This window comes from Musa acuminata, chromosome BXJ2-6 (genome assembly GCF_036884655.1).
Source record: "Musa acuminata AAA Group cultivar baxijiao chromosome BXJ2-6, Cavendish_Baxijiao_AAA, whole genome shotgun sequence".
Classification (NCBI taxonomy): domain Eukaryota; kingdom Viridiplantae; phylum Streptophyta; class Magnoliopsida; order Zingiberales; family Musaceae; genus Musa; species Musa acuminata.
Genome location: NC_088343.1, coordinates 9,909,955 through 9,934,966, shown reverse-complemented (window position 1 = coordinate 9,934,966; position 25,012 = coordinate 9,909,955). Strand labels below are relative to the sequence as shown.

Sequence of the window (25,012 nt, the reverse complement as noted above, 5' to 3'; positions counted from 1 at the left end):
TTTAAGTAGCTATTATTATCAATTACAGCGATGACAATCGATTTGGGTTGGACAACTCTAAGCCAATGGATACGCTTGAGTGGCTGATGACGGGGATGCGAGGAGATCCAACGGCACGAGTGAGCCATCTCATTCTCTATGGAACAGAGTTAAAAAAGTAAAAATAAACTACAGTCTGATGCGGCGCTTTTGCGACCCAGACAACACAATAAACAGAAGCATGGGACTTTCCTATCCAACTTATTAAGGTCAGGTATCTACGCCGACATCCTATTGTCATCTACATTAGTAAAGGGAATCATCTGTTAACGGGCATAAGAAGATGAGAAAGAGGGAAACAAGAAGCGTAAAAGCTTTGATTTAAATACCTGAATGGAATGTTGCACAGACCCCATTTTGAATAACGGGGGGGAGCTATTTATCATAATACAAACAAGCACTACACCAAGAAGGAAGGTAGTACAGAGACAAAAAAAAAAAAGTAGTGAACGCTTATCATGTTGTGATTTCAGGGGCGGCCGTGGTTGGAGTTGGTATCAGAGCCAATATTTGGTTTTTGATGATACCCATGCATGTCTCAATATCCCTGTAAATTGGTAGATTATGTGGAGAATAAGGATGCAAACTTGTGACTGCAGAATCAAGAATCTGGGCAATCTCGGCAGGTGGGTACTGTCTCTCCGTACACGTCTGCACAAGCAATCCACAACATGACTCAGAACAGATAAATGGACGCAATAAAAGAAAAATGAAAGGACACATTATGATCAAAAGACGCAACTGTATATATGTACAAATAATTCACGCATACATGCATAAGTTTGGAAGAATAGAGAAACCAAAATTGCTAGTACTCCAGCATATTGTCATGTCAAGCTGCCCAAAAAATTGTTGTGACAAAAACCTAAAACCGACACTTGTAGTCAAATAAGGAAACAAACACTGATCTTAATGACCATGTTTGGTGGTAAAGGGGCACCAACACATCTTCTTTTGTACATGTAAGAAATACAGAAACAAAAACTAGATCATTGCAGAGTTGGAAGATTAAAAAACCCATCAAGAAGTAATTGACAGGATGTCCCTTCCAGAGACAAATGTCTCCAAGTTATGCAGAGTTGGAAGAAATAATTATCTTAACAAGATCAGACGAGTGAGAATATTGTTTGCATTTCCTCATTGTGTCAGTTTCTATACTGTCTTCTAAAGCATAGCTGATAAACTGACAATGAGAAAAAATTAATTAAACAATTCAGATGCAAATCACTAGAATATCTAGGACTCAGGCTTCAATTAAAATATTTGGAGTTGGCAGTTCCAAGTTATCGACCGTAACTTTTGAACGTGGTTGGGTGTAGGAGAGAGGAATATCCTCTTGATAAAATATCAACGTATAAAGTAACCTAACAGTTTGTTTAACAATGTTATCGAACTCGTGTCTGAACCTCTGAGACCTTCAAAAGTAAAGAAAAAACCCAGCCACTTAAATGGCCAATTATTCTCAGTAGAAAGGATAAATAATAAGTACACACCAACAAAGATTACCTGTATCATGAGAAGTGTCGAGACACATGATGAAATTAACTCCGAAGGAAGTTGAAGATCAGCATCAGATGAATTGTTGGTTTTTGGACTAAGTGCATGAACTGTTGTGATGTCAAATGTGCTAGCTGGATGATCGTGATTTGTTGTGTTGCTATGTCCTGGATTAGGAGGCCCATGTACTCCCAATATACCAGAACCAGTGTTGCGATTATTAGTCAAATCTAAAGCCTGTCCAATTTTGGTAAATGCATCTTCTCCTTCCTTTAGTGTGCACATTGCCTGAGAAGCATACCAAGACAATAAGAATTATTAGTCTCAGTTAATAGACTGAATATAACAAAAGAAATTTTAAAGACGCCGATCAACTAAAACTCAAGGGAAAAAAGCTAATATCAAGAGGAGTCCGATGAAAACATAAGTAGATTAAGATCAAGTATGCATCTGATCCAGAAAGTTTGATTCTTCAATTTAGTTCACAATACCGAACAAAAACCAAGAATCTTCATATCTTTTGAAAAGAACAGACTCATTACAGCACCAAATGTACCTGCAGAGCAGCATCAACCATTGTCCTTGCTTTTTGTGTAGAAGTTTCAACAATTTCCCTTACATGAGATCCCATATCCTGATTGGGAAATGCAGATGGGTTGAATGGCTCTGGAGATCCAACAGATCCTGCATTTTCCACTGGCCTCGTCCATGGGGGTGTTGAATTACCATGGTATGTGTTACGCTGTCTTAAAGAAAGCAAGGCGGAAGCAACCTAAAATCCAGATAACAAGGTCATATTTGTGCTTGAGAAATATCATTAAAGTCAAATGTGGATTTAAATCCTCCAAAGATGTTTACCTGATCATTAGCATCTCGTAGTTGAACAAGTACCATGGCATATTGCTTTCTGAAATGATCCAGATCCTTTATGGTATCACCATCCTTCTGCTTTTCTGAGACTTCTTCATTCATATTTCTCAATTCGATCAACAGAGCTTCCTGCAAATGCATCTCCATTAACTTCAAGGATTTCTACAAGATAGACTTAGCAATTGTTGTAAATAAGTGATGAAGTCGAGAGGTATGAGACAATGCAAGCTTCCAGACAACACTAGGATGACAAATTAAACTACAGAATCAGACTGAAAGCTTTCAATTTAATGCAATTGGTGTCAAATTTGGTTTTAGGTGATTATTTGCCATTTTGAGATTTCAAGAAGATAAAGGGAGTAAATTAGAGAATCTCTTGAGGGAACCAATGCAATCTTCTATTTTTAGCATCCATAAAGGCCTTCACCCAGCAATCTCTCATATATAAAGTTACAGCTAGCTAAGGGTTTACAGGTTATACAAAGGAATCTAAAAAATTGTATTAGTTTCAGTAATGTAGAGATGTAACCTTGTTCCAACTTCCAACCAAACAGAAGCATATAGAAACAAAGCAGAATAGAGTTTAAAAAGATGGTTGTTTATACAATTAATTAAACTAAAAAAAATAAACGACTTTATCATATAGCACTGAGTCCTACCATCGCACTTGGTGTTCCTTAGTGACCCTTCAAAAGGAACAAACAGTTAACAGAAAACAGATACTCTGAGTAAGTGTGCATAGCTGTTTGCAACTAGGATGACTAAATATTGGTAACAACAGCTTGATGAAAATACAAAGGTGAGATTGCTTGAGGGGCAGAAGAAGCTCAAGTGTCTTGAAGATAGACAAGTAAAGACACTTAAGTGCTTTATAGTTTATAATACCATAATCATCACAACTGTCCCCAAATTTTTGTATCAGTTATACTAATATAAATGCTACATTGGCATTAAAAGAGATATTGCAGCAAATCAAAATAAACTTTAGCACTAGGATGCTATCCTTCAGATCAAGAAGAAATTTCTGCAAGCTTAGGAGTAAATGAGAGAAGTTGTTTGTTCCTTGTGTCAACCAGGGGTCCAAATGGACAGATGTATAGTCCAACAGCTGGTTTAAATATCAACCAGCATGCACATACGGTAACTGCAATTATAAGAAGCATCTGTAGCTTTAGAATGATAACCTACATGAGGTGAACAAAAAAAATGCATTACAGCTCTCACAGCAGAAGATTTGGAGATCACTATTGAGTGGATCAACAAGGTGAGTTTTCATTGAATAGATTCTCACAACCTTATATTCCTATCACTTTACCATTGCATGCTCTATTGGCATAAGATTTGGAAATCAGCTGCAAGGATGGCAGATGAAAGTGGGCAACCAGACACTGCTGCCACTGATTAATAGGATTTAGCATGTTCTATCAAGTGGCTCCCTTCTTCAAGAGGAGGGCACAATCCATTAACAGTAATAATAAGAAAGGAGAAAAGAGAGAAGAAAAGAACAAGGATGATCTGTTGTGTCTAGGGGCTCACAAAACCTTTATTCATATCTTCTAAGCAGTGTGGGTATAAACTGAATCTTAACTGCTCATAAGAAAAATATATATATTTCGGATCCCAACAAAATCTCCTTAAAACACCTACAAAAATATGAGTCTAATTAGAAAAATAATTAACTTAATTTATATTATATACCAAGGATTATAATTTCAGTCCGTACCAGTGTACCGAGCCTTGCTCGGTATAGTACGTATCGAAGTGTACCGATGGTACGCTAGGGCATACCGACAATACACCCAAAATTGTAAAAAAAAACCTTCAAAAAAAAAAAAGTTAGATTAGGGTTTTTAAATTAGAAATAAATATAAATTTAGTATAATTTTATCAAAAACAATGTAAATTTCGAAGGAATAGTATCATATATCTTTTTCAATTATATTAAATTGACCCAATATCGATCAAATTTTAATTAAATCATCATTAAAACCATTAATTACAACATAAAAAAAACTTAATTAAAATCTAGTTAACCTATTATACTATTACAAACATATGATCCAATCCTTAATATGCTGAAATACAAAGATTTGACCTATTAAGTGTCTAATTCAAAAAAATCAATATTAAACACACTAATCACAATATTAGAGACCTCAATTTCTCGCTAGTTAACACTATTCTAATTTCTACTATCAAACAACATATTAGACATTAAGTCATACATAGCATAGAATAGGCTTAATCATCTCATAAATTAACAAAAATCTAGAAAGAGAATATATATCTCTTTATTATAATGTTCTTCCTCTCAATCCTCCCAAATTAGTCTCCTAAATTTGATTCAATCCACAAATTATAACTTTGTTGAGTTTATGAGAGTAAAATATAAGAATAAGAGAGAGATCAGTGAAAATGCGTTTGAAAGAGCTTAAGAAATTGAGAGAGTGAAATGAGTTGAAAGAAGAGGGAGGAAATGATTTAAAACCCTTTTTCTAAGCCTTAAACGATCAAATTGACCGTTTAAGATAGGGGAATCTCAGCCCTTGATTGGCAACAATCCGACCGTTACTGACTGGTACAGGCCGATAACGATCGGATTTCGACCATTACAGTCTGGTACAGGCCCCATATCACCCAATACGGGGTCAAGTGACCAGTACCGCTCGATAGAGGGCGGTCCGTGTATCGGTATCTTGTCAAACCAACACATACCTCACATACTAAGCGGTACGCATCGGTATAGCAAACCCTATTATATAGTACCGATTTGCTTCTAAATAGGACTCGAGACCTTCAAAAAATATCTCTGAGAATAAGAACAAAGATATACATATATGCCTAATCTAAGAATATCTAGGCCTCCCTCTAGGTAAGAGGGCTAGTTAGGACTCCATCGGATCCTGATGCAAAACTTTACTAAGATTTGACTTGGGTTCAATCTGGTTTGATGATCTTCTCATTTGATTCGGAAACTGGGATCCACAGGTGGAATCAAGTACTGTAGCGCCTACTAAAGATCAGGATTGCACACTTCAAAGTCATGTTACCTAAGTAAAACCAACTCATAGTGGAGGTTTTCACTATTGGGAATTGGAACAGAAAAGTGTGAATTTGTAGAATCATTACCTTTTTATCAAGTGCACGAGATAACTCAGCAAGAGCCCTAATATCAGCTTCTCTTTCCTGAATTTGTGATAGTGTACAAGGTTGATTATACATTGCCTGTTGTGCAGCAACAGCAACTTGATTTACGGTAGCTTTAGCTTGTACGATGGCATCAATCGTGTCCCCCTGCCAGAAGCACACTTTGGTTAATGAATATCTAATATTCCATCCTCCTCAAGAGTCAAGAATACAAAGTATAATAAAAGTAGAACCTTAGCCTGCTTCATTAGTGTATTCATTTGATAACTGGTAGCAGAAGTATGAGTACGCCCATCTGCAATGTCAAAACTTCCAGTTCTCCAATCCTTAGGAGGATCTTCTAATTTCATATCTTTGAAGGTGTTGCAGTGTCTGTTAATAACAATATTCTGTGGTCTAAGAGTTTCAGGAATATTGTCAAATGGATTAAGTGGCATGCAGTCAATATCCTGAAAAAAAGTAAAAGATAGCATGTAATTTAAGAGTTCAGTAATAAGAAATGGTATTAGGAAACTAGCACTCAGTTCTTGTTTCCACCTAGTACTTGTTAAGAGAGCATCTCACTACAAGAAAAAGCACATTGGAATGGCAAGACTAAAATCATTATAATGCTAGAATTTTACCTAAGTGATAAAATCAGAAAAGTTATTCTGGTTAGTAATCAGAAAAGAGTGAAAGAGAAAGCAATATTGAATCTGCATACAAGAAACAATGAGATATTCAAGTATTTATTTTTATGGTACAATTTCTGTTAACCCGGTACCCCACAATGACACTGCCTAAATGAACTAAGCAATCCTCAAGGAAAAAAAGCATTCTTAGTGAAACACAATTCTAAAGAATTTTTATTATAAATATACACAATAAGACTTGGTTAGTGGAAAAAGGATACAAGTTAGTAAAGAAAGCTAGACAGTATTACCGAAATGAAGATATGGGAGAGTATCAAGTGCAGGGACAAATCTTGACCTGTAGTACTGATGAAAAAAACTGGTCAAGAAGGTGACCAAATGAAATAAAAACAAGGCCAAGAAGCAGATGATGCAGACTCCCATAGAGGTAATGTTTAGATAGAAGTTCATGAGAAAGTGGATAATGATGACCAACAATAAATGAACCACAGGCAATAGACACCAGAGAATCACGGAGTTGCCATTTATTGCTAGGTGCTGAGCCATAATCAGCAACCCAATACACAATAGATAAGCCACAAGCATATGATCTCAAATTGTTAATGCACCAAGGTAGTAAATATGACTTCCAGATTCAAGAAGTTTGAATTGCAGAAATGCAAACCTATAGTGGCAGTAGGTATTGAGGATGCATTTAAGGTACAGGTCATCATAATCCGAGTAAAAAAGCCAACACAAACACATCCATAAAGTAGATAAAAAGTAATGAAAAAGGAAAGCTCAATGAATTTTGTTCAAGATGCTGGTTGTCACTTTCAAATTGACATTCACAATTTGTGAGATTTAATTACAATGAATCATTTTCACAATTAGAAAATACCAGCCATTAACAGAATACTTCGGACAATAATGCTTTTCAGAAGTACCAGGTGTACTATCCTCAATGAGTTCATGCTACTGATATTCAACCTTTTATCACTATGGTTTTGGTTTCGTCAAACCACACTATTCAACAATAATAATATAGATAGTGGGGTTAATATGAGAAGTTATTCGCGAGTAACCAAAAGGTTGTCACAAATAGTTTCACATGGTTTAAAAAAGAATTGGGCAACAGATAAATAAAAACATAGAAGATTCAGAAACACTTCAAATCAAAACTAGATAATAGGTAATTTAACAGGAAATCTTAAAAACTTAAAGGATTACCATTACAAACTTAACCCCTAGCTCAGGCCGATCAAACTGAACTCTGCACCTACTACGTTCAACTGTCAGAACACTTCCATCATGAAAGTCTCTTGTTTTAGGGTGACAAGCAATCACACGTTGTCCCACTGATAAAGGGCGAGCTAGATCTGTTGGGAGGCCTTCTTTAAGACCAGCTTGAAGCTCAGCATAATGTGTCCTAACTGATTCTCTGTACTGCTCCAGCTTCTCCCTTTCTTCCTTTAAAAATTGTTTAGATAATCGACGTGGTTTTCCAAGAGAACTGAAATAACAACAGCATAGTTTAACTAAAGTAAAAATCAGAACTTGTAATGCCCCAATTAGTCTCACATCGAAAGTAAGAAAGATTAAGATAGACTTATAAGAGACTAATGATTGTACTACTATCAACTTCAACTTAAGTATTTTTGCCAATGGTTTGGACCAAAAGAAATTGATAGGTCAGTTATCCCATCAGGATGGATCGTGACAGAACTAATAGTTTAGACTTTAAGTTAATATATACCTTCGTATGACACCCCACTCCACACGAGTTAGTCTAGGTATGTGGCCCAACCTCACATGATTCAAGTACTCCACAAACTCGCTTTTGGCAAACCATGGATGGTCAATTGCACTGTAAAACCACTCAAACATACACCATCTACGCAACAGTTTAGATGATAGGCAGTGAGAAAGATTTTCCTGCAATGAATGAAATAAGACATTACTAAAATATCATTAAAAAAACAACTTTGACCAGAACATAAAATATAAATACCTTAGGCTCAACAATCCTGTTGACTGCATAGGAGTATTTATGAGGACAATTATCTCCCATATCATTGGATTTAAAATCCTTCCAGGCTGGTGCTTTTTGCAGGCCTATCTTTCGACGACTTCTATGTTTTGTAAGCAAATTAACTTGGTTTTCAATTGCCAAACGAGTTGTTTCGCTTAAATCAGTAACTGTTCTTCCAGAATCAGCGACAGAAGAAGAGTTCTCTGGGGGTTTAACAAACTTCCCTTGCCTTAGCAATGGACTAACTTGACTAACACGTCTAACCTTAGCAACTGATCTTTTCCCTTCTTCAGCAGAAACCTGTAAAAAAAGTGAGCAAGAATTTGAACACTTATACAGTTTTAAGGGAAGGAGATATGTACAATGTAAAAGGTAAACATGGGCAGGGCCAAAAGACTGCACCTTAGACAGACAATATTACTCGATAGCAGAAACAGTAACTTATGATGTTAAGCCATGAGGCAGAACACATAAAACAAAGAATAACATCCAAGATTAAGGAGAACAATCACCACTAATTTTAAATAAAGAATCTGTGAGCTAATTTCAAGTCACCATAGAGAATCTTTAAATCAAGTTCAAACAACATCTTTGAATCAGCAAATATGCCAATTAAAATTTTGATCCTAGGAAGATTTGTAGCTTCAGCCATCATAGTGCGAAACCAACCTAGTTTACTGGTAGGTAGTTTGTGCAAATTATGTTGCCAAACCAGAGAATTGTACAGTTAACATAGTTATACTAAGTTTTGCCATCTTAAATTTCATATGCAAAACCTGATTGTCAATTTATGACTATCCTTTTCAAAGAAATAACAATGACATTATCAGTGAAAATGGGACTACATAACATTGCAACTTATAAACCAATCAAAACAAGTAAAAAGTTTATGCCTGACAAACCATTCACTAAAACCACATAATCCATTTTACAAAGACAAAATTAACACATCAACAACAATATCATAAAACAAGGAAAACTCAAATAAAAAGTGCATCCATGGGATTAGATATAATGGTCCCCAAAAGGAGTGCCGTTGGACGAGGTACTAAAAGGGAGCATGAATAGCATGGATCATAAACCAACCTGAGGTCCAAACCTATTGTTACAGATTCCAGAATTAGTTCAAACTCATGTTTCCACAAGAACCTAATAAATTTTGTTTTCACCAAATTATTTAAAGAATTAAAAAGGAAAGTAACTTTGTAAAAGAAAACGCATTGAAAAAAATTTGCAGACGTCCCTTGAGACTATTGCAGTCCTTACTCTATTTGAGTTATTAGGTAAGTATTTCATGACTCACGAATCATATGATTCAGGAAAGCATATGGTTTTCTGGAACCTAGTGGATATTATATCAGACCATCTCTATGGAATAATTTGCTCACAGATTACTGAACAACAGATAAATTTTAGTTGGATCCTATTGCAGAAACTAAGATACTAAAGCATTCTGAACCTTCAGCAAAATGACATTCAAAAGCAAAATCAAATTATATAAGCAATGGTGGAACGCTAAAGTACCTCCATTTTCTGTGGCTCACTTTTTTGAGATTCACTGCTGAACTCAGATTTTGGTATCTGCCAATGGTAAAGAACAGGTCAAATAATCAAGGAACCTTATAACACAAAGATAATTATAAGTTTGATTAACTGCAAAAATCAGACAAAGCAAAAACACTGAAATGGCTGCATCTCTTACTTTCCCAGAGAAAGTTTTCCCTTTTCTCTTCTCTGTCATATTGATACATGCGCAAGCTTGCTGATTCATCTCAGCAATAACTTTTGAGTCACGTTGCAATCCCTTGACAACTTTTGAACTTCTCCTGGAAAGTGTATCAGAACCAACACCTGCAGAATGCCTTCTCTCCTTTTTCCCTGGAACTTTAGACTTATCTCTTTTGTAATTTAAAGGCAATGATTCAGGTATATCAGGCTTCTCATCATTATCAATATTTGTCTGTTCTTTAACCTGGGCTGACGATTCTGGACACATTACAAATAAGAAACAGAGGAACTCCAAGTGTAAGATGCTTATAATAGTAATTCTAAATAAGAATGAAATGTGAAGCAAAGAGAACAGGAAATAGACAACAAAAATAAGTATAATATGCACATGTAAGTATCCGTGCAGATGCTTACACAATAGACTAACATAATAAAGATGAGAAGTAAAAACATTTCCTACACATGTCAAGCAGGATAGGCAAAGTTGATCACCAATCATCAAAAAAGAAAAATCATATCTGATCTAGTACCTCAGAGTTTGCATGACTTCATACTTACGAAATTATTAGCAAAATTTCTGAGCAAGAACGAAGATGCTTGTGCCATGAACATGAGAATGAACACAGGCAAAAGCCTGCCATGTTACATGACTTTCTGAATTCAACAATTGGTAGCAAGCTTCTAAGTAAGAACCAAGATCCATTGACCATTCCCATGCCAGTGAACACAAGCACAAATGTCTACCACATTATGCGATTCACATAATATAGTGGTGCATTATAATTCCATAGCTGCAGTCTGACATGTGTTAGTCCACATTTAGTATAGCGGCACATAGTATTCCGCCACTGCATTCAGTACATTAATCCTTGCTTCCAGCATTGTATTACCCTAGTCTTAGGCACATATAACTGTGAGATCCCGAATGCAAAGTAGGCCAAATAATTAAAAAAAAACAGCTCATAAATGGTTAAAATGATGAATATTTGGGCCAAGGCAGAAAAAGATAGAGCAGGGTGTATTGTCTACTGGGTTTAGAGTTTAGACTCTATTTATCGTCAAAGCCACAAAGAATAATTTTAAATCATTTGAAGGATAAAGGGATGAGTGATGGGTCATTTGTTTTCCTCTTTGATGATCCACATTTTACCACTTCCTTTGTATTGAGCAGGATGAGGAGCACATGAGGTTCTAAAGTTGAAATGATTTATGCAGCACTTGTAGATGTTGATCCTGGATTGAGTTTTATATTATGATTATGCATCATATAGTAGTTAAACATAATAAATAGTTCACGTGGAAAATAAAAGGCACTATAGTTGTTATTAAAAGTTTAAAACTACAAAGGTACCCTGTGAAAATAATTCTACAAAGTATGGCATTAAAACTAAATTGTCATTGCATATATAACTAGAAGCATAATGTTTTCAGTACGCCATCAAGTGATTTCATCTGAAAATTTTTAAGATCAGTCATCCACTAAGTAATATTTGCTCCTGGGCATAAAAAAAAACAAGTTGGCTAACATTCTTAACACAAATTGTTCATAGGTGGTAACTTAAATGACCCATGTTGGTTTTAACTTAACCTAGATTCAGGAAAACATCTATGCAACAAAATAGAAGTCTATAGTTATGGCAAATCTCTGAAATATGTCTTACAGGTACAGACTCTCAATTGGTATAAAGTACAAAAAAACATTGGCAAGTGATATACAAACTATATTTTGACCTCTGTACTACGGCATTGAACATGAAAACGGGCTCAATTAAAAGGCAAATTCCAATAGTTGCATGGAGATACCATGCTTGAGTATAGCCTGGGATTAGAAGTCTAACTCTCTAGCTCAAACCAATTTAAGAACTAATCTTTGTTGAAGAGAAGCAAATACCATCCTTGGTCACATCTACCAATCGAACAAGAAGAGAAGAAATTATAATTGTAGGGAACTTTCAACAGTAACACCTTTGTGTATGTAAACTCCAGTACAACTCCACACTGTTGTCGAGAACATGTAGGAAACAGACAATAACATATAAAAGTTCTTTTTGAAGTAAAGTTATGGAGACAATTATTTTTACATGATTCAAAAGTAATAGATCATAGTGTAAACATGAACATAAGAATTATAATGCTTGATTTCTCCGACAATCATATCTAGAGAAAATGAACAAAAAAATAATACAGGTAAAAAAACTAACCGGACTCAACAGCAGATGAAGGCAGCAAGATATTAACAGACAAATCTGCTAGTGTCTGCAAAGCATCCAGGGCAGAATTCTCATCTATAAAGTAAAACCAATATGGTGAACAACCATGTCCAAATAACATTCATCCGATATAAATATAATATAAATAACAATGAAAATGAAAAATCAGTATTTTTTTAAAATTTATTAGTGCCACAAAGACAGAAAAGAAGCTTCATAACCACTGTCTGATGGCTTTGTATTAAAAGACAGATGATAAGTAAAAGAAATGACTTTATATTAAAAGCCTTGGCAAGGATACTACAAGATACAAATTCCTGAATCCTTATACTGCACCAGAAGTAGGTTTTGACTTCTCTCATTTTATTATAAGGACAAAAAAGGTTGAAAACTTTTAAACCCATAATAATAAAATAATAAATGCAGTCATATGCATGTCATATGCATGTCAACATTGTATTGATAATTGAGAAGGATCACTCAAAAGATCACATGGCTAACATAAAGGCTTCATAATCACTATCAGAGGGCTGAAACAAAACCAACTTGTTGTCAAATGTTTTGCAACAACTTTTCAAGATGAACCATCTTGAAAATATATATATGTGTGTATACATGCATCAGATAATCACTAGATGCAGAACACAAGTAATTTGGTGCAGCATGTAGAAGTACAAAAGTAATATTTCTTACTGCTAGGTACCATAAAGACATTAAATCATCAGGTAGATATTAATTGCAAATTCTAGTTAATCAAGCTAACAAAACAATTAATGTGAACATGATCATAGCCATAAATCCATCAAGGAAAATGTAAAAGCTAAGACCATTGACAATCATGAAAAATTAGAAGGGTACAGCAAAGACAATCTGAAGCAAACCTCCAAAAAATAGTTGCCGGCTTCTTTTCCTTGAACCATTGGATCCACGAGCAGCTTTATTGTCTCTAACCTCCAAGTCATTTTCATCTTTAATTTTTCGGACACTTGATCCTTCTTCAGTACCACTACATGCTTCTCTATCATCATCAATTTGGAAGTTTTCAGTATCAAAAGTTTTTTGTCTCTTTCCTTGGCGCTTCTTCATTCTTTTTGGAGCTTCAACTGCTCCAGCACCTTCTTTAACATCTCTAGCAAATACTCCATTCTCAGCTTCCCTACTTCCTAGACTAGCTTCATGGCAATCATCATCCATTTGAATGATTAACTTTGATCTGTCTGTCTCCTGTTCGACGCTCTAGATGTGACAGGAAGAGTGTTTCAATAAAGATGGCAAAACCAAAGCAACAAGATTAAAAGAATCACAGAATTACCTTTTGTTCACTGCTTCTAACAGGAGAAGACCTCACGTGATCAACTCCGCTTCCAGGTGTTCGAGAAATCTGCGGTGAGCCACCTCTTTGCAGAACCTCTGCTAAAGCCAATGCTGCTACGTGAGCACCTTCGTCATCAACAGCATTAACCTCTGACTTTGAAGACTGTTTATTTAAGCATGTTGCTTTTTCCTTGTCATATTTGCTATACATATTTGAAACAGGGATGCGAGGAGTCCTTTTCCCGACAGCACGAGGTTGATTCCCCGAAAATAAATCTGGTAAAGTTTCAGAATCAATTTTATTCATATGAAGAAAAAGCAATTTTATTCAATATGAAGAAAAAAATCACCCACATGCTCACAGTCACACAAGAAAACAAGAACAGAAACCCTTGGCTACTTGTCAATAAACAGATGCAGCAGCACAACCATCCAAGATAGATCTACATGTTCCATGAGCCCCCTTCCCATTAGAACAGATGATAAATGCTGATTTTGATCTTGCTATTGACATGTAATTCTGATAAAGCAGACAAGGAAGTATATGGTTCATATCATGGTTTGCAGAACCGGTCCGTACCGCCCGGTACGGGCGGTACATACCAGTCCGACAGGCTTCAGGTACTGTAGCAGTACTGTATGCTACAGTACTCAGCACGCCTGAATATACCGCTCGGTACACCTGAGTGTGTACCGAGCCCAGGTCGAAACTCCGGTACGATATAGTATTGCAAACCTTGGTTCATATAGCTGGCAGAAGAAGCACCTAGAAAAGCAAACCAATGATCCTACAAAAAAAAAATTCTCCTCCAATGAGGATCTCTTACGGAGCCCATAGGCGCTCACATGGCCTCATACTGGAATCTACATATAAGGTTTAATAGAGAGCCACATCAGAAGATATTTTTTGAAGGGAAGCAAAAACAATATTTGCCACCAAAAGACATTCTATTTTCATATTACTTTGTCCTTTCCTTCATCAACCCTTCTCTCTATCCACCCCATCGATTATGTCATTTTGTTTAGCAGATGAAAAAGCTAGATATGTAGGGATGGAGTTGGATAGGAAACCCATCAACCCCTCTCTCCATCCTTCTCTATGTCCATCTCATCAATTATGTCATCTTATTTAGAAGCTGAAAAAGCTAGATGTGTATGGATGGAGTTGGATATGAAACCATTGACAGGACTCCAGTGCCCCTATCTTCTTTTTATTCTTTTACAACTTTTGATAGTTGTCTTCTTTTTTTACTTTATTTCCATCCATGCTCCTTTCTATCTCCCTTTTTTTCTCTCGAAATCTCTCCATTCCCTACTCCTCCCCTCCACCCTGCTGCATCATCAGGTTTCCTCCACTTTTCCTCCTCCCTTCTACTCTCCCTCCTACTTTTGGTACGTGCCAACCAACATTGTCAGATCATATGTTGGTATACTGGCATATATCAGACCCATACCGGTTTGACCAGGAGCCAATCCGACTCTCAGACCGAAACTTGAAACCTCGAGCAAACTAAATCTTTATCAAGCTCTTTGTCTTCTTGCTGCTCATCAAAGTGTCATTTTGCCTCCACTTCTCCCATTCTATCTAATTTTGCCCATGCCAAAGTCGTCGACCGAGTAGAGGAGAGCTCACCAGTAGACGTCAGGAATTACAGGTCTCACAAAGATGTGGAATTTAGTTGTAAAGATTTGTTCCTTCAAGGGCTGAGTTTTGTTAGAATATTAGGATGCATTGTTCTTGTTTTCTCATGATAGGTTGGTCAAAGAACCAATCTTGGAGGTTTTTGTTGAATATTCATATTTATGCAGTGTTGATACATTGGAACTTTGGATAAGAACAAAACATGTCTCTTTTCAGATTATATTAGATGAAAGTTCTTCTGGTGGTTGTGATATATCTTGATGAGAGACATGATTGACCAAAGATGAAGCTGCAAACCAGTGTCATGCGGTTATTCAAACAGGTCCTTTAAAGATATGAGGTGCCAAAAAACAAGGGCAAAACAACAGTGACCATTGAGTCTGACTGAATGCGCAGACTGTTTGACACATGATCAAAACCATCAGGGGGATTCACATCCTATTTCAGATTTTTTTTTTCTTTTGAAAGAAAAATGGAAATGGGCATAAGGTAGGGTATTTTTTTTATATACTTTTGGATATCTCAGAACAACTTAGTGGTGATCTGATGGACAATTTTACAGGGTAGAATATATTTTAGTAAGTAAACAGTATACACCAACATGAACTAAGATTAACACAAGATTACCAAAAATCAATAATCTTGATGGAAAAAAGTGCACATAGCAGCTTTTGACAAATACGATAAAAAAGAAAAAGAAGGTCGAAATGCTTTTAAAAAATGATCTTATCAGAATGGCGAGAAAAATATCTTGATGATCAGTGATTGCAAAAGGCGCTCGGGCGCTTGCCTAGGCGCTCGGGCGAGGCGAGGCGAGGCCCGAGCGCCTCGCTAATGTCCCAGGCGGCGCGCTTCAAACAGGCGCCGCCTGGGCGCTCGCCCGAGCCCAGGCGCTGGGTGCTTCGGGCAAGCGCCTGGGTAAACCAAGGCGACCGAACCAGAATTTTAGGTCTGGTTCGGTCCTGGTTCGGTTGTTAGTTGGTTCAATCGAACCAACTAAACCGATATAACCCCAACCCCAACCCTAACCCAACACTAACCTGCTGCCGCTGCCGCTCTCGATCCTGATCCTGATCCCGATCGCGATCTCGTCGCTCGCTGCCGCTGCTCGCGCCTCCCGCGAGCCTTCCCGCTGCTCGCGACTCCTGCGAGCCCTCCCGCTGCTCGCGCCTCCTGCGAGCCCTCCCGCTGCTCGCGCCTCCCGCGAGCCCTCTCGCTGCTCGCGTCTCCTGCGAGCCTTCCCGCTGCTCGCACCTCCCTAGAGCCCTCCCGCTGCTCACGCCGCGAGCCCTCCCGCTGCTCGCGCCTCCCGCGAGCCCTCTCGCCTCCTACGAGCCCTCCCGCGAGCCTTCCCGCTGCTCGCGCCTCCCTTGAGGCCTCCCGCTGCTCGCACCTTCCGCTCTCTTTCCCTTTCCCGCTGCCGCTGGCGCCGCCGCTCGCCGCTGCTTCCTCGTTTCTCCATCAGGCTCAGTATACTCTTAATATTAAGTTTATTTGAATTTTGAAATGATTAATTTTCTGTTAATAGATTAATAATATATTATTTTGATTTTAATGTTGTTAATTTTTATTTATTTGAAATTATTGTTATAATTATATTATATATTTTTATAATTTAGATAATTTTAAATAATTATATTATATATTTTTATAATTTAGCGCATTGCTTCGCTCGGGCGAGCGCCTGGGCGAGCGCCTAGCGCCTCGGGCGTTTGTGGACCTTGACGCCTTTTGGCGCCTAGCGCTTTTTAAATCACTGTTGATGATGACATATGCTCACAGACACCCACTAGTGTTCATGCATTCATATGCACACACAAACAAAGGAAGAGGGTAATCACTCCATCCATCAAACGAAGGGAAGAAAATAGGGAAGGCAGCAAGAACAATAATCTGGGACCATGATGAAACAAAGAAGAGGTTGGTTAAACAATTATAGTTAAAAAGCTAAAAATCCTTACAAAATCATTTTATAAATGATAAAAGAAACTCAAAAGATTCATCTAGCATAACAAACCCTATATACTAAGTTATCCTAATAACGGTTGCTTAGAGAATTCAGAGAATCAAAATGTGGAGGATCAGAGTACAGCACAGAAGGCAACAAAACAAAGCAATTGAATAATGAGAAGAAGTATCTTGTAATAATATTTTTATAAAACTAGACCCCCTTGGTGGTGGAGAATTCTTGGTCTAACATATGGTCACTTTATCAATACTTTCTTCGAACAAAATGCACATTAAAACTCCATTTCAATTAAATTGCAGGCACTCCATTGCTAGAGCAAATACAATTGCCAAATGACATAGAAAATAGTGCTGAAAGCACGTACCTCCAGAACGCTTCTTCTTCAACAAAGATAGGCATCCATATCTTGATGAAACTGACTGATATTGTGACTGATCAGGAGAGCACCCATCAGAACCCTTGGGCATAAGTCGAAATTTCCCCCGACCACGCTTTTGAGGTTTTTGATATGTTTTTTCCACATCGTTACTTTCTCGATCACTATCACTTCCTTCCTGCGAGTTGATGGTTCCTAGCTTTAGACTTATAGACTATAGACTTCCAACCAACTAAATGCACAATCAGAAGTAAAAGCAAAAATTAAGAACTCAAAAGACATGACAAGAGATGCTTTTCATTTGGATGTTAGCATGGTTAACTAATTTATAATACAAGTGCACAACAACAACAAAGTCATAAAATCTAAACTATTTGGGTTGAATACATGCAGAGATATGTAAAGAGGCATATGCTTAGTTAAGTTGAAAGTATTTACATATTTGTTAAGTTAATAATCATTTCATCTCTTCTAACTAACACATTTGTTGATCTTCTAAGCACATGACTATATCATCTGAAACAATTATACTTTGTTTATCTAATCAATAGCTAATTGTTCATGAATGAAAAAATTCTATCTATATTTTCTAGTAACTCCACATCTATCTCAACATTTTCATCTCAGCAACACAAACAAACTCTCCATACGATGTTTCTTAACTGCCCAACAATCAAATCCATAACCTTCATGTTGATATTCCGAGTATAAAACCAAATTTATTTTTAGAGATGTTTATTTCAAATCTTATCCTTCATTCAATTACTCTTTCCTAAAACTTTTATTTAAGAAATAAATGATATTTAAGAAGTTGATTAACTAATTTGTAGTAGTAAATAATATTTAAGAAGTTGAGAAAATTATAAAAGAATCCAAACAAGAAAAACGTTACTATGTAGCTAAATGCACAACTACAAGATGTAGCAACCACAATATTAGACTGTCCATTAGTTAGGCACCAAGACAAAAAAATTAAACTGGAGAAACAAAGATTGAACGATGGAGCAAAAATATGAGACACTAACTAGAAATATTGTAGCTTCCATGTGATACTTTTTTTTCCTAATAACCAAACCAATAGTTGTATCCAAAAAAATAGAAGGGAACAACAATCAACATGCAAGTAATACATGTTTATAAGATAATCCTGCAAAAGTAATCACTTGTACTGAGATGAGCAATTCAAAAGTTCAATTTTCATTCAAGTTATTGTATGGAAGCATTACAATGTCTAGAAGCTCCAAGAATTCACAATGTCTTCACTGGTTTATAACAAAAAAGTCAACAAAAATTTGAAATAGTATCAGGTTTCGACTAATTTCATACAAAACCTCGGTGACAGTGACAGAACTCTTCATGTTTAATTCACATGCTGAAGAAATTTTGAATCTTGTTATGAACTGCAGTAACGGTATGCACCCTAAAAGATCTAAACTTCATGATAATACTAGTAGGAACAGTAATATCTGGATTAAAGCAGAGACAGAACTCTAGGACAGAATATAACTACAACAAGCGCCAATTGCCAACAAAAATGTCTGAAGTTGTTCTGTAGAATTTCGTTGCTTCAGCTTTCTGTAAGATTGCACTTTTTCGTGGAAAAAAATAATTAGTTACCAAAGAAGAATCAAGTTTTCGATTAAAGGGTCAACTTCAACAGTTACTCCTTTCATGATCAGTGTAGTTAAGACATGCATATGAACTCATGCCAGTTTTTCAGTAGAGTTGATCACTTTCCAGAGGCTTTGTCCAAAAAGACCATTCTTCTTAATCACTAGTACAATTTGACATCATATGATTATTTTGAACTTATTTCTTTTGTTTTGGGGGCATAAAAACCTAGAACAACTTTCATTTATGAATTTTTTTTCCTGGATCAAATAAGTCCTTGATTAAACAATAAGAATCATCAGCATCACTGGTACCAGAAAACTGGAGACAAAACTCAATCTCCAATCTCACCAGAATGTTGTAGTGATCGGTCATCATTGCAATTAACCCAGCTACAGTAGCTGTTCCTTCAGGAAGAGATAAATATGCCTGAAAAATCATAAGAATTTTTTGTTAGTCACAAAATTATTATGAAGTTTACTCTATGCTCTATGCCTAACCATAAACAAAAATTACTATGAGGTTCATTATTTTGCTTTTTGCATATCCATAAACGATTCATAAAACATCAAAGATCTAAATCAAGGAAATACATACAAGGTGTTAGGGAGCCTGGCCCTGTATATCTACTGCATTGCATCAATCAGTGCAATCCAGGTTGTGGGTGACTGGTACATGGACTGAGCAATTTAGCCTGTATATCTAAATGCCCACCTCAGATAAAACTAACAAGTCCAATACAAATCACAGAAAAATTGCCACCGGTACATCTCTCTGAAAAAAAGCTTTATAACCCATAACTGTTGTGCTTATGGTGATAACTATACTATGGAACACTCGGTTTATTTTGAGTGTTCCATAGTGAAAATGCTCCATGATTGTTAGATATGGAACTTCTTTTCTTGTACTAGGTAATCAAGGATATGATTTGTTATGAATCTTCCAATATTTAATACCATGATTCCTCCAATCATGTATATCGACCTAATTGATGATTAGAGGACAATGTATACAACCGCATCGATCTGCAACTACATATATGTCAATGAATTACTCTATCTAGAGATATCAGAGAGTGCAGACTCACATGTCTCTAATGAACAGATTAAACAGTTGAAGAACTTTGTGAACTCAAGAAATACAATGTAAAACAACAAGCATGTGAAGTTGAGAAGGTTGACAAAGGAATGTAATGGATGCGGGAATCAGATAAAGGACCAGCATAGCAACATATCAGAGAAAACATGATACCTCATCTACAGAATTATTTTTCATGTCTGGTTCAACATAATAAACTTATAATTATCACTAAAACTGTATGCATCAAGTTGCTTGGATAGGCAACTTAAAAGCAAATTGGATTTTTAAGAAACTCAAATACATGATGACTCTCCAACAATATGACATAGAGAATCGGTAAAAAGACTCACTTTATTCATGTTGTAAAGAGCTTCCACCGTTTCTGATGATCTATTACGCAAGGTACCAGCAACCTACAAATTCAGGAAGATTTAAAATATTTACAAAGTTGCATATTGATTTCCAAACTTATTATCTTAATAAGACCAAGTCACATCTTACATATCACATATATATTACGTTTTTCAAGTGCAAGACATTGCACTTCTCTTTCCCTTTTGTTTAGGAGAGGACAAAAAAGCAATCATACCTTTCTCCAATCTTTCCCATATTTGCGGTAAGCTTCATAGAATCGCTCAATTTCTTCTTTGCTCCACTGAGAACCTAGCATGTCAGACAATTTCCTCTTCTGCATAGTTAGGACACCAGATGTTTTAAACCAAGAACCAGAATATAGCTAGAAAAGTATAACACATCCTTAGAGTTTCCTATAATTCTACACCTAAGAAATAAAAAACACCAATATGCTTGAGTCCAAGTGAATAATATTCAAATGTGACCGAACAAGTTCATTTTCCTCGAATGTTAACTAGCCTTCGGTATTACATATAGGATCCCTGTTTTTGCACAGTTCTGTGATCACTAAAGTTCACAACCTACGGAGAGAAATGATGGCATGTTTATAGATGCTCAAAAATCTGATTTCTCCACTAGTAGAGCTTTCTGACTTGAAATTTCTTTCTTGCATGGGTAGGTGATGGGAACTTAAATTTCGCCTCAGGTATAATCAAAGAACAAGGGCCACAGGTTTAACTGTGGAATGGATTGTTTTAACAACTTCATCTGGCACATGAACTCAATTGACTTATCCCTCACAACTGGACTGGAAGTAATATGAGAGAATAACGAAGAAAGTTGTCCAAACTGAACCGCTTCTTTATTGTTTGGGAATCTTTACAAGCATATGAAATAATGAATGACTTTGAGGACCATAAATTGATTGGAAACTCGATGCACTATTACTCAATGCGATAGAAAGTGATGAACTAAAGTATAAGTTGATAAAATAAGAACTTACTCGTGTTCGACTTTTCTTTGGAGGTGTCTCATCCTTCTCAGACCAGTCTTCAAAAACTTTAGCAAATCGCTTGTTCACATTTCTCAGTTTTCTGGTTGAAGCCATAAAGATTTCTTTTATATTGCCTGTGTCTGATAAATGCATGGAAAAACATCAGTGGATGCTCATCGAGAAGGTTCATTTTTATCACCCCAAATAAACAGGCAGTGCACTACATAAAACATCATTTACAACCTAAAGAAAAGACAAAGGCTGACCATTTGATAAAGCTACACATTCTAAATCGAAACAAAGTTTTAGATGAATAGAGAGATAGAAAACATTGACAATAGATAGAGGAGTGAAACAAGAGTAGCATGGAGGTCATCCACCATCGTGTTCCGATTCGTTCCGATTCAAATAATCCGACAATTCATATCACAGATTTAAGAGCACATGGATCTCATGTAAGAGCCAGTCCCTCGATATATAGTTTGTGGGAAAATTTACTTCGGACATATAATGTTAACTAAAATGAGAGTCGAAAGTTCGTTCCTAATATCTCCACGGAAGATAAGGTGATGAATGTACTGCAGCGATAAGGTGATGAATGATGCATAGAAGAGACCCGCCTTCGAAGCTAAGATCCTAATATCTCCACAGGTATGCCAACCGAACTATCAAGAAGCAACAAACAAACTATCTGGGCAAGACAGGTCCGGAAAAATGAACATCCACAAATGAGCGTATGAAATGACCGACGATGACTCTAGAACAGTTCAAGATCATCAAAAATAGATCTCAGACGAATCTTTCCTAAAGTATATAGAGAGCAAGCATATTTTGATGATCGGCGAGGTACGGTGTCCTGAACGAAACATGCATTATCAAAGAGATTGATCTCAAACAAGACTTTGCCGAACTGATCTATCTTGAACTGAGATTACCCAAAGAATTCTATAGCCAAAACGTCCGGAAGAACCAGAAAGAAAAGGATACAAACCCTTCTACAAACGAAAGAAAAAAGAATTGGTTCAGTGGCAGCGAGCCGAACATCCAAAAAGGTTAGGGGAAAGGAAGAAGGGGTCGCTTCGGCACCAATTAAGACTTGTGAGGCACGATCTGAAGGGAGAACTTGCGAAGGACGAAATCAAAAGGAGAAACTTGGCTTGTCCTTCGATTCGGAGGACGAGAACCACAAGATCGGGCGACCAAATTTGATAAAATCCCGGGCGTACCTGGAAAGAAAGAGGAAGCGGAGAATCTCGACGAACTCGAGAGTGATGCGAGCGTCGACCTCCTCCTCCGGCGATCGAAGACGAGCGCGACTCCTTTTGCTTTTCTTTGTTTCTGTTTGATGGAATCGGCGGGTGCGAGAGAGAGAGAGAGAGGGGTAAAGAAAGAGGGACGAGGAATCGGCAGTATGATGAGCTTTAAGATCCGCGCTCGGAGATCTGCGCATTGGAAAGATCTGCTTCTGCTGCTGCCGCTGCCTGCCACTTCGCAGGCGATTCGAAACAAAATAAACTTTTGCACGAGTAGAATTAATACCCTTTATTCCTACCTATACTATGATTGGACAAAATGGTGTGGTCCACCACAGGTTTAAGTTTCCTTTCAATAGCGTAATGGATAAGAGAAGGTGTACGAAAGCAACGGGTAGGCATATGTAAAAAGGGCACGCGATTTTGAATGGCCAGCCCACGATGGCCGCGGTAAAGGTTTGCGCTCGATTTGGCTGAGAGGGCCGAAAGAACACGAGATGGGTATTCTTGAAAATTTAATGCCTTAATTACACTACAGTTTCATATGAGCCACTCGATTTTGGTTAATAGCAGAGCAAACTGGTGAAATCAAGTTGCGTAGTGGCACTCCAATTAAGATAGCGGAAACGTGGAACGAAAAATAGAATTAAATTGAAGATGAGAAGTAAAGGGAAGAGATTGATATGAGGAAGCAATTGGGGAAGAACAAGTTCGATGATAAGGAAAAAATAAAAACAACAAACAATCTTTTCCTTTTCATATTTTGAATTATAATATTAGTTAGACCCATATAAGTCCAATACAAAGTGAAAGAGATAGCAGAAGTAAATAAGTAAATGAACGAGGATAAAATAAGGATAAGAAGAAAGAGTAAAATAAGAAGATAGAAGAAATAAGAGAATAAGAATACATAAGGATAAGAAGATGATGATTAATAAGAAGAAGGTATTTACATATATTTACAAAGATGTAACTTAATAATATTTTAAAAATTAAAATAGTGTTGTAAATAGTAAAATGATAGCTGTAAATAGTTAAAAAAAAAGAGGGGGGGGGGGGGGGGGAGAAGAGGAGTTCAAAATAAAAATATATATCTTAGATATTAACAATCAAATAAATAACCATGATAACTCTGATTTCATAAAATAAAATTCTTTATCATATGAGAATAATTATATATTTTGAGTTAACTGATTTTGAGTTAACCTTAACTCGAGTACAAATCTCATTATATGTTTTCTTATGTAAATTCAGATAATTTATTTTGTCCTTTCTTCTTGACTCTAAAAAAGAAACACATTATTATCTCCTCATATCTTACTCTCACACTAAAATCGATAAATACTTTTTATAATTTATTTCTTGAATAAACATTTTTTCTATATAATGATTCATTATAGTTATGATAAATTCAAAAATACACTATACTCATATATTTAAAAACACATACTCGAATGCTCTATTAATTTGATATATCGACCATACCAACCCTCAATAGGATTGATATTGGCGCATCATGTATTAACACTAAATAGTTTAACTTTTTATGTATAAGTAATACTCAAATAGTCTTGCATAACTACTAATACAAATTAATTATCACTTGCTCCCACTCTATTAATTACCAGAGCAAAAAGCATAATATTTTACACGATATATTATATTCAATTATATGTTCTCTAAATCATTTGCATTCCTTAATTTTTTTTAGACACTAACTTAAGCATTCGTCAAGTCGAATGACCATTTGTCGAGCACTCTTTCGATAAAATTTTTGTAATACATCACAAAATATGATCATCTCTTAACACCAAGCTGGTGACATTATCTCTTAAGAACACTATCAAATGAAAAATATTAATAATTTTGAATTAGGAATGGACCTACCTCCCATCTTTAGGTCACCATATGCACTTAATACACTATCTATAATATCAACAACTTCTTGAAAGGGAGACAAATTGTTCCCTTATCTTTTTCTTCTTCCATCGTAATTATTTATTTATGATATTAGTATTTTTTTGGAATGTTTAATAAATTTGGAAAGGAAGACAAATTTGGAATACATTTGTATTTTTTAAACACAACAAAAGAAAGGGATCCGGATGGATGTATAGTTATCAAATGCTTTGAATGTTTAATAAATAATAGATATTTTTTTAAATATACATTAGCATAATATTGCTTGATAAAATTTATATTTCAAAACTTCATTCAATATTTTGTGATAAATTTACCATTTTAATATTTTTAACTTTTATTTAAAAAGAATATAATATTTTTTA

The 25,012-nt window shown here is 36.1% G+C and overlaps 1 protein-coding gene across 1 annotated transcript; it reads right to left on the bottom strand.

Annotated features, from left to right (window-relative positions):
* Nucleotides 1-334: 334 nt before the first annotated feature.
* On the bottom strand, nt 335-22,860 carry LOC135614715 (protein ALWAYS EARLY 2-like). The gene is made up of 20 exons (XM_065112371.1): nt 22,701-22,860; nt 21,484-21,614; nt 20,716-20,814; nt 20,477-20,539; nt 19,398-19,475; nt 17,424-17,613; nt 13,447-13,724; nt 13,016-13,370; nt 12,126-12,209; nt 9,899-10,182; nt 9,721-9,777; nt 8,176-8,496; nt 7,921-8,099; nt 7,395-7,677; nt 5,787-6,002; nt 5,536-5,700; nt 2,395-2,535; nt 2,093-2,308; nt 1,546-1,824; nt 335-690 (listed from the first exon to the last, which is right to left on the bottom strand). The coding sequence occupies exons 2-20, from the start codon at nt 21,586-21,588 to the stop codon at nt 496-498; spliced, it is 3,588 nt and encodes a 1,195-aa protein (XP_064968443.1). The 5' UTR covers nt 21,589-21,614; nt 22,701-22,860; the 3' UTR covers nt 335-495.
* Nucleotides 22,861-25,012: the final 2,152 nt, after the last annotated feature.